At 43.2% G+C, this 11,221-nt stretch overlaps 1 protein-coding gene across 1 annotated transcript in view; it reads left to right on the top strand.

Annotated features, from left to right (window-relative positions):
* The first annotated feature begins 4,193 nt into the window (after positions 1 to 4,193).
* Positions 4,194 to 11,221, top strand: part of CPD (carboxypeptidase D) — a 63,867-nt gene continuing 56,839 nt past the window's right edge. The window contains exons 1-2 of the mRNA XM_024565010.2: positions 4,194 to 5,001; positions 10,974 to 11,221. Coding sequence (XP_024420778.2) covers positions 4,268 to 5,001; positions 10,974 to 11,221 — 982 coding nt within the window. The 5' untranslated portion in view covers positions 4,194 to 4,267. The remainder of the gene's footprint in view (positions 5,002 to 10,973) is intronic.

Genomic DNA, 11,221 nt, shown 5'->3' with positions numbered 1-11,221 from the left:
AGGACTTATTTAAGAAAAAGAAGATAAAAATTATGAACATTAAAATGGCAATAAATTCACAACTGTCAACAATTGAGTAAAAAAGAAAACTAAGCAAGCAAGCAGAACAGAATCATAGATATGGAGATCATTTGGAGGCTTATCATTTGGGACGGGGAGTAGGGAGAATGGGGGAAAGGTACAGGGAATAAGAAGTACAAATTGGTAGGTACAGAATACACAGAAAGATGTTAAGAACAATATAGAAAATAGAATAGCCAAAGAACTTATATGCATGACCCATGGACATGAACTAAGGGGGGCAGTTACTGGAGGGAATGGGGGGCATTGGGTGGAGGGGGAAAGAGGGAAAATAGGGACAACTGTAATAGCATAATCAATAAAATATATTTTTAAAAATAATGATTTCTGAAAGCTTATTATATGCCAAATAATTTTTATATTAAAGGTTATACACTTATTTGATGCGGATCCAGGCCCTCGGGATCCGTGTGTTGTGGCTGAGATTAGACAAATTCACACGGACTACTGAGTCTTGTGGACGAAAAGGGACAGCGTGGCCACTCTCAAGAGGAGAGTGCCCCGACCCTTGCCTTGACAGGCTTTTATTGCTTTTCTGGGCACATTACATTGAGGATGATCCTCATTTACTATGTACAAGTTGGCTTTAGTTGGTTACAGGAAACAAAGGAGAAGATGTTGCTAATTACATAAAAAAAGGAAGTATATTTGCAAATATAAAGGGAAAAGTGGTTAAACTGGTTACATTCTCCTTGGAAGGTTTAGCATGGATTTTAGGAAATTACTTTAAAGGCATGCAGTAAACGTTTGCTGCCTCATTTCAGGGTGGGGGAGTTTTAGCAAAAGCAAGCCTCATAGCAGCCTAGGTACAATGCAGGACTGATTCCTCACGGGAGAACCTATCCGTGGGTGTGGGTCCTGTGTGCCAGACCTTGCTTTCCACTGGCTTTTCTGAGTGGGAGCTGGGCCCATACCACATAGAACAGTCTCCTATACCTATTATCACATTTAATTCTCAGAAAAGTGAAATAACTTTCCCAAGTTAAAACAGCTAGAAAATGGTTGATCTAAGATTCAGATTCAGTTCTAATGCCAAAACTTATGATCTAATGGTTTTGGTGAAGTTTCCTCTGGATTCTTATCATAGTTACTTTTTTTCTCTGTGTTCTAACAGCATTTTTTTTTGCAGTTCACTACATAGAACCTATTATAGAGATTAAATGCACGAACTCTGAAGCCAGACCCCCTGGGTTTGAGTCCTGGATCTGTGGTTCACCAGCTGTGAGACCTCCAGCCTCAGTCTTTTTCTCTCTGCAGTGAGAATAATCGTACCTATCACAGGATCGTTGTGAGGATGAAATGCATCAGCCAGTGTAAAGGGTTTAGCCCAGTGCCTGTTATAAGCACTGGCCCTGCGGACATATCCTGTCCTGCCTGTGTCCTGTTTCTCTCACTAGACTCTGGCCTCCTGGGACAGAAGTATCCCTCATTCATCTACTAATCTTCCTGCACTGAGCACAGGAGACCTTTCACTAGCGTGGGGGCTCCATAAACAGTTGTCAGATCGAATGTGTGAGTCCATGGGTGTTTCCACCAGACTACGTGACATTTACAAGTTCAATTACCTATGAGTCTTTTAAAGAAAGTGGTTACCGAAGTCAGGCAAGCCATCCAACAGCTCTGCCCTGTTTTTAAAAATCCAAATAGTAACCACTCTGATTCTGTGAACAGGAAGCCTTTCCTCACATTCCCTCACTTAGGAAGCCGAGGCTTTCCTCGGTGGGGAGGAAGAAAGGTCCACCTGTCACAGGGTTCAAGACTTTCCAGGGACAGCTGGAGGTATTTAACTGGAGGTTCCCCTCTAGTGAGCAGTGACAAGGTCAGGAGCTGTGGGTTTCACTTCTAACCACAGGCATAGTGTACCCAGTAAGGATGAAGTCTCCAGACCTGAGAGAGGCTGCAAACATGCCACCTGAGGCCTGAGGGTTCCCAGGAAGGTGCTGGCTCAAGTTACTCCTGTTATTTCACTGCCCTCGTGCTCATTTACATCTCAAGCCTGCGACAGTAGGTGAGGCTGCAGGAGTGAGGTGGCAGGAAGAGGCTTCAAAGGAGAGTGAAAATGGTAGAAAAGGAAGTATTTGATTAGAGGTTAACATGTCCCCTGGGGCGTCTCTGATTTGGATTGTTGCCACAGTGCGTAGGTGATGGTTAAGCACTCCCAGGAGAGCGTGGTCTCTGTGCCGAGTGGGGGTTTTGTTTCTGATGAGTTGCAGCTGCTGTGTGTGATGCAGACTAGACCAAATGGGGTGTGGAGGAGAAGCAGCATTCACAGGACCAGAATGACTGCAGAACAAGTCATCTTCGCCTGAGCCTGTGCTTTCTCCTGTCCTAAAAAAACCTCAATGAACGCCTGTAAGTTGCCTGTAAGTCAGCCTACAATCCTCTTTCTGTCACTAGATCCTGTCCATTTTCCCTCATTAAAGGTCTTTCAAATCCATTTCCTTCTCTCCACCTCCACTGGCACTGCCCTCAAGGGCTCAGTGTCTTACAATGTCCTTTTGGATTATATCTTTCTTACAGTTTTCTCAGTCTTGAGTCTTAGGTCTTCCACTCCATTCTCCATACTGCTGTCAGAGGGATTTTTCTAAACTAGCTTAAAATCCATCCGTGGCTCTCCGTGGTCTCCCAGACAAGTGCTCCCCAGCGCCTGGCTTGTGAGTTTCTTTGGGTTCTGGTCCTGCTTCTCTGGCTTGTGTCCTGTCAGGTCACCTCCACACCTATGAGCTCCTTCACATCAGAAATCCTGATCTGCATGCAGTTCGCAGACTGTGAAGTATGTGCTCTCAAGCCTTGCAGCCTTCTGTGCTTGTTCTTCCTTCTGTGCAGAATTCCTTCCTCCCCCCCAGCCACTCCCACTTTCTCTCCTTCTTCCTTCCTCTTCCTCAGGTTGAATGAGGTTTCCCTTACCTGAGTCCCCATGTCTCTATTGCAGCACTTACCACTAAGTGTATCCAGTCTCCAACTGAGGAGAATGAATTGCTTACCTGCACCAAGCTCTGGCACACAGTAGTTACTCAATAAATATTTGATAAGTGAATTAACTCTTTACTAGTCATACTGGGTTCAATTACAATTCAAGGATGGGGCCTAGAAATGCCTGGCTCTGAAAGAAGGAAATAAAAGTTATTGCAATTATGTTGTTAGATGGGTAGAATTTCACACTTGATAAGAGAAATGTGAGGTTTTGTGTTTCTTCAAGCTGAAGTGATACAGCCTACTTTAAAGACCGGCTTAAAGGTCTCTTTAGAATATAAAACATTGTATTTGCCTGTTTTGACCAAACATTGAATTCAAGAATTATATTCACCAAGCGTTTCCAGAAATGTCAAACCTGCTGTTTTAAAAATGTCATTGTAATGTTACGCTTAAACAAGTCGCTGGGGAAAGTTGTGAAAGGTGGGCAAGTGAATTATGAAATGAATCTGCCTACAGAGGGCTGAGACCAGCACCCACAGGAACTAGTGGCAGTGAAATAATCTGGGGTGACACTAAAGAAATATATAAATGAACACAAAGGGAGCCTACTACATAGCAGATATCCGCTAAACAAAAAGGAGACACCTTCTTTCAACACGGAAACTAAAATTCGAATGAATTGCTTTGTGAGGTAATGGAGCCTCTGCCACTCCAAGTGTCCCATTCTTTTCCATCGCGTGCAGAGGGTTGGGTCTCAAGCCAAGGCAGAACGACTCCGGGGAAGGGTGAAAGGTGGAAAGGGTTAAGGCTTCCCAAGGCTTTTCCAACGTACAGTCTTTCGAATCTTTTGATTCTTTTAATTCTCGGTTTTAAGTGTTAAAGTGCAGCCGGGAAAAACTCCAACAAAGATGGTAGGGGTTCAAAGATGGTAGTAAAAGTACTCAGAGAATGGGGTAAGCCATAAAGAAGAGACTGAGCCAGTAGAGGACAAGCGGAGAAAATGCAAGCGAGAGACTGGGGAGGAGAGAGAGGAACCTTAGCGAAGGAATACAGTGACCAAACTCTTCCCGGACTGGAAGAACGCAGGACCAAAGGGAATCGGCTACTTTAAGGAAAGCCCCGCCTCTCTGCGTGACGCAACAGAAGGCCCTTCCACGATTGGCTGAGACCCGAGGGTTGCTAGGCGCTGAGGGGATCCGGCGGGCCCGGGCCAGCCGCCCGGAGCTCGAAGCTGCGGGAGTGAAGCCCAGCTTCGCCGCGCTGCTGGAAGATGGCGAGCGGCTGGGGCGCGCGGCCGCCCGGGCTGCCAGGGCTCCTCCCGCCGCTGCTGTGCTTGCTGCTGCTGCTGCGGAGCCCGGGCCGGACAGCGCACATCAAAAAGGCGGAGGCGACGACCACGACGACGAGCGCGGGCGCCGGGGCGGACGAGGGCCAGTTCGACCGCTACTACCACGAAGACGAGCTGGGCTCGGCTCTGCGGGAGGCGGCGGCCGCGGGGCCCCCGGGCCTGGCCCGCCTCTTCAGCATAGGCAGTTCGGTGGAGGGCCGGCCGCTGTGGGTGCTGCGCCTCACGGCCGGCCTGGGGCCGCCACCCCCTGACGGCGACGCGGGGCTCGACGCGGCGGGGCCGCTGCTGCCCGGCCGGCCGCAGGTGAAGCTTGTGGGCAACATGCACGGCGACGAGACCGTGTCGCGCCAGGTGCTGGTCTACCTGGCCCGCGAGCTGGCGGCTGGCTACCGCCGCGGAGACCCGCGCTTCGTCCGCTTGCTCAACACCACCGACGTGTACGTGCTGCCCAGCCTCAACCCGGATGGGTTCGAGCGCGCCCGCGAGGGCGACTGCGGCTTCGGCGACAGCGGACCTCCCGGGTCCAGCGGCCGCGACAACAGCCGCGGCCGCGACCTCAACCGCAGCTTCCCGGACCAGTTCAGCACAGGGGAGCCCCCGGCCCTGGACGACGTGCCCGAGGTGCGCGCCCTTATCGACTGGATCCGCAGGAACAAGTGAGTGCCTTCCTCCCTCCCCCCGCAATCCGCGGGAGCCACCAGCGCAGAGGCAGGCCCCCGCACTCAGTGGGCGCTCCAACAGTGCTTGCAGGCCTTAGGGACCGGGGAAGCTAGGGTGGAGGGGACAGGGCCCAGGCCGCTTAGCCTCTTGTTCCGCTAATTGTCCGGGAAGCTCTGCCTAGAGGCTGTCATTTGTTCAGCGGATGCGGAGAGAGCAGTTTGGCTGGAGGGAAGATAAAGAAATTTCTTTCTGGCATTCTGGTTCCTGTTATCACAGGACCTTAGGAGCTGAGTGATGGAAGAGACCTTAAGAATAAGCTAGGTCAGCTCACTTATTTTTATAGATAAGCTGTCAATAATGTGATTATCTTATTACTCTGGGCGAAGCCCTTTCAGGGGCCACAGCCTACCCAGATAGACACCGTTAATACTGCTGTTTCCCATATGGGGAAATTGAGGGTCAGACTGGTTAAATAATTTACATCGTATGGAGTGCAGCTGGGACTTGGGCAGGTTGTTAGTGCTCTCAGCAGCCATTCAGGGAGACTGCACCCCCGAATTGATAAAGGACACTCAGGTCTTCCTCTTGGGGATTTGACAGAAGCCGGTTTTCTTCCAGTCTTTACCACCTCTGACCCAGCTAAGCACCATATGGATATGGCTAGGGAACTTGCACAGATCTGGAACCTTCATCTGTGAGCAGCTTCATTTTAAACTCTGAAGGGTTTCTGATGTCATTTGTGCACTTTATCGTCACACTTAATACACACCTTAAGTGCTATTAAGCACAATATAGGCTTTAAAAATCAAAAGCCTGAGGACCTCAAGGAATTAGTGTATAACAAAGGAATATTATAAATACATATGGTGTGTGTTTATGGACTCAGTAAAACTTTATAGGCATTGTTCCTGCAGCAAAATGCGTGTGGGCAGCAATAGTATGGATCATCTCTGTGGAACAGGTAGAACTTTCACTTAGTCTTGAGAGATGGGTAGGATTTTTAGCAAAACAGGCAAGGAATAAAAGAAGAGGGAACTTACTCTGTATGGAAGAGTGCTTGAAGTGAGGGGAACCTCTTCCCCTTTTCAAGGTTCAGCTTGCCAGAACCCCCCCTTTTTTTTCTTTTTGCCTTCATAAGGCTAGTTAATCTTTCCCTCTTGATTTGAAGAAGATTTTGGAGTGACAAGTAAGATAAAAGTAATAACGAGCAAAGAAGTTTCTCCAGGAGTTGGAATCATCTACAAGATTGCAGTGTATATAACACCTAGAAAATTCGCGGGCATTGTGACAATTCTAGATTCTTCTTTTCTTCTGCCTTCCACTTTACTCCTTTTGAGATCCCTTGTAGGTATTTAATTTCATGAATGCTTTCATTAAAATTTTTTTTTTAAGATAACCATGTCATGACTTCTGAACATTTGCATAAGAAATGTGACTTCAGCGTACATCTTATTGTCAGAGCTGTGATGGCCAGGGCTTTTCTGAGATGATATATCAAATACACTGTTTGCAGTGCTTGAAAGACATGTTTAAAATACCCTGTCACAACCCTTGCAGTGATGTAAATTCTATGACTAGATTCTTCTCTTCACTGTTAGTTCTGCTGTAACCAAAAATGAAAATGAGCTTTGTCTTGGTGCATTCACCTTGAGGCTGTTCTGAAAGCTTTAAACTTTAAAATTTGGAACCCCAAATTCACACTCTGGTTAACTGTTTCATAATGCCAGTATTTAATGATTGTAGGTTATGGTCTGGGTCAGTTAGCTCAATGAGATATTGTGAAGATGTTAAAAGCTCATCTGTCTCAGTTGGTATTGCATAGAAAGTCATTTTGCGTTGTGGCTATGGACTACGCCAATCATACATTCATTTTTCAAACATGTAACTCTAGAAGAGAAAGTAGGTGACTATACAGGGTCTGGCACAAGTAACGCCTGCTTGAGTGTGGTTGGTAGGGTAATAATATGGATGTGATAATTTTAATTTGAACATTTCATCTAAAGTGTCATATGGTGTGCTTGAGTGTGATGTTGTTATGTTACAGAATTACATGCTTATGATTTTGTAATTAAAAAAGGGCCTTATTTGTGCTGGACCCTGTATATAGGAAGAAAAAGTACACCCATCCACCCTCAGTCTTCAAAAATTGACTCAAGCCCTGGCCGGGTGGCTCAGTTGATTGGCGTGTCATCCCATACCCCAAAAACTTGTGGGTTCAATTCCCAGTCAGGGCACGTACCTAGGTTGCAGGTTTTATCCCCTAGTGGGGCATGGGCACAATGGGGAGGCAACCAATCAATGTTTGTCTCTCACATGGATGCTTTTCTCTCTTTCTCCCTTCCTCTCTCTCTAAAATCAACAAAACATATCCTCAGGTGAGGATTAAAAAAATTAACTCAAATAATGATTAGTAGCAAAGGACACAGATATGTGAATAAAATTAACATATGCACACATAATTTGACATTGATCCTTAACTGTAGAGTCAGCTTTACGGTTAGCTTTATGAATAGGAAATTTGAAACCTAAAACATTAGTCTGTATGGGGACATCACCTCTTGCAGTGTATTTTGTGAAATAAATTATTTGAATAATTTCTTGATATCCTATTCACTTAGCTATAGTAGAAATACATTTTTGTTATTATTTTAAATATGTAAAATTTTAAGACTTAATTCTTCCTGCTTAGAAAAGTGAAGTTTATTTTCTTTGTCTCACTTTGAACTTCATCCAATGAATGTTTTTGTACTCCTGATAATTGAGACATATACTTAGGAAAATATTCAAGATTTTAACTACATTGTTAAAGACTTTACAATTTACTTTACAATTTACTCCCATATTCTTGACACACTATATTTCTTTAAAGACATATGCTTAGATTTTAATAGATTAACATATAAATTATTTTTGGTATTTTTGTGAAAAGCATTATCATATTGTCGAAGATGGATGCACATTACTTTTGGAGGCTTGTGTATATCTACAGTTTCCTGAATCTTTAGAATTTAGTGTATTAGACATCAAGTTGTCTTACTTTTTAAAAGTTATTTATAGGGTTATCTGTAGAGCATAATAGAGTTAACTTAGAGATTTATATTTTAGTAGTTGTAGACTTTTGTTTATAATATTTATAACATACTTAGCAGCTACTTTAAATCTTTTGCAAAGAATGAAAGGTGAGCCCTGGCTGGTGTAGCTCAGTGGACTGAGCACAGGCTGCGAACCAAATGGTCTCTGGTTCAATTCCCAGTCAGAGCACATGCCTGAGTTGTGGGCCAGGTCCCCAGTGGGGGGCGTTCAAGAGGCAACCACACATTTGATGCTTTTTGCCCTCTCTTTCTCCTTCCCTTCCCCTCGCTCTGAAAATAAATAATAAAAAAGAATGAAAGGTGATGCTAAAGTCAAGTATGGGAAACCCTTAAGAGAATTGATTTGAATGGAAACCATAAAATACATTTTAAATAAAATTGGATTGATATGCAAAGTTGGTTTGACAAAGAATGGTATTGGTACTTTTATTTTTTATTTTATTATTTTTAAAGATTTTATTTATTTTTTGACAGAGGGGAAGGGAGGGAGAAAGAGAGGGAGAGAAACATCAATATATGGTTGCTTCTAACATGCCCCCTACTGGGCACCTGGCCCGAAACCCAGGCATGTGCCCTGACTGGGAATCAAACCAGCGACCCTGTAGTTCACAGGCCAGCAGTCAGTCCACTGAGCCACACCAGCCAGGGGGCCTTGGTACTTTTAAGACGGTGTAAGTAGAATAAAGAAAATCTAATAATTGAATTTTATCACTGTAGTACGTTGCAAGTATTTCATTGTTCTAAAAGTACCATATTTGATGAGGCCATTTTAATAATATTTCTAAGAAGTCTTGCAAGAATTGTGGAGCAAAGTAAAAAACAGCATTTAGTAGAGAATCTTGGAATTTCAAGTTTTAATTGAAAATACAGAATTCAAGTACCATGTTTCAGTTATTTAGAATATTTAGTTATTTTATTTCACTACAATAGGAATGCCTTGAGGGCATTTTTGTGTTTCGTTTCTTCACTGAGGTTCTCTAGTAGGTAGGCTGTTTGGTACACAGTTGACACTCAAGAAAATGTTACTTGATGGATTCCTGAACTGGGCCCCTTCTTGTAACTTCCCCAAAGTCAGTGGGGGAAAAGTATTTAAATTATTTTAGGCATGCAGACCAGAAAGTAAATGGTTAATACTTTAAGCTGTGGGGGAGGGATGAGTAAGGTGCAGTTAGAGTGTTAGGATATGTAATGAGTTTTTGTTTCAGTGTCATTGTGTCGCGCAAGGGCTGGCAGTGGACCTGGGGAGTAGAACGGTAGTCTGTGGTGCCCTATGCGAGATGCTAGATCTCTCCAAAGAACCAAAACTTGTTGAGCAGGTGCTGTAAAGCAGTCCTTTTGCTGGAGATGTTTCACATATGTTATTTTTTTAATTCTCATAACAGCCGTGGCAAGCAGGTACCATTAATCCCCATTTTACAGATAGGAGAGAAACTGGGGTTCAATTACTGTAAAGGTAGTAACTTCTCCTTACCATACTTTTAGTGAGACGGGTCTGCGAGACTGAATGTTCTTAACCCGCATTTGGCTGGCTCCATAGCCTGTGCTATTGCTGCTACACCAAATGGCGTTCTCCTGTGGTGTCTGGCAGAATGCTAATTACAATTATATTAGTTTTTAATTAGTGTCTTTTTGTAGTCTATTTTAGTGTTTAATCACTGTCTTTAATGGCTAAATTCTATCTACTCATGAGCAGATTCTCTGTAATTTTCACTGTTTGATCTCTTCTGGGACATTCCATAGGTTTGTTTAATCTTCTTTCAAGCCTATAGAAATAAATGTCACATATCAGCCTCCTATGGAATTTCTGTAGGTCAGTTCATTTCGACCACAAAGAGGTCGAAAGAAAATCCAATTTCAAGTACAAAGAGAAAAGTGTTTAATCTCTACTCATAGTTATGGCTTGAACTGTTACATGAGGAAGAGACGTTTAAGTAGGATTTAAGCCCGTTTTTGCCTTTAGCTTTCACCATAAAAGAAGTATTTCTGTATCTGTAAATTTGACCAGATTGTAAATGGCTTCACTTTAAAGTAGAAACATAAAAAAGTAAAAATGTTTCTTCTATAGGAGCAGTCTTGTCTCCCTGTCAGTTGATTTTCCAGTGGCCCAATCAGGAACCTTGGGCCTAGAAAGAGAGCTGCTTTTACAGTGATGCAATGGAGGACTAGTCTTTTATGTGCTGTATTGTTTTTCTCTGAAAGCAGCTCAGTGTATCAGGTTCTTCACCCCCTCCCCCGCCTGTCTTCTCAACTGTGGCTTTTCTCTTGAAAATGTGAATTTAGTATATTGTGAACCCGGAGCAAGGCAAAACACATTCTGTTTTAGATTCCCTATCTTAAAAGTTCTCTTTGGATGGTGATATAAAAGTTATTAACCTAACTAATATATTCAGCAAATATTTATTTATACAAGCCACACTTTCTATGAAATTAACCCATTATGAACTACAAGTTTTAGGTTGAACTATATGATATTGTCATTTTTGTAGGTCAAAAAATGATTAGCTATTGGCAAACTTATTATTTGACCTAATACATGAATCTGGAATTCACTGAATAAGACGTGTCCTGAAAACATTAATTTATACTGTGTTATCTGGCTACTTTTTTAATAATAGAAAAATTCTTTAAAGTTATTTGAGGTTAATTCGAGTTGTAAAAACTGTTTGAAATTTGTTAAATCCACAGTGCTTTCTTTCCATTTTCTTTTTTTTTTGTTGCTGTTAGTCTATTTATAACAGCTGTTAGCGTTGTCTCCTAGGTGTTAAGAGAGATACTGGGTTTATTTATGAAAGATAAATGAAAGATGTAAAAGTTTTAAATATGTGGTGTTTTCTGTGCCTTTTTAAAGTAATATGTGATTGGTTGTATTTTCAAAGGTTTGTGCTTTCTGGAAATCTGCATGGTGGCTCAGTGGTAGCAAGCTATCCTTTTGATGATTCTCCAGAACATAAGGCCACTGGAATCTATAGCAGAACCTCAGACGATGAAGTATTCAAATACTTGGCAAAAGCCTATGCTTCAAACCACCCCATCATGAAAACTGGGGCTCCTCATTGCCCCGGAGATGAAGATGAGACTTTCAAAGATGGGATCACAAATGGTGCACACTGGTATGACGTAGAAG

Source organism: Desmodus rotundus, chromosome 9 (assembly GCF_022682495.2).
Source record: "Desmodus rotundus isolate HL8 chromosome 9, HLdesRot8A.1, whole genome shotgun sequence".
Lineage (NCBI taxonomy): Eukaryota > Metazoa > Chordata > Mammalia > Chiroptera > Phyllostomidae > Desmodus > Desmodus rotundus.
Note: the sequence above shows the minus strand (reverse complement) of the source record. Positions and strands in the feature narration are given on the sequence as shown.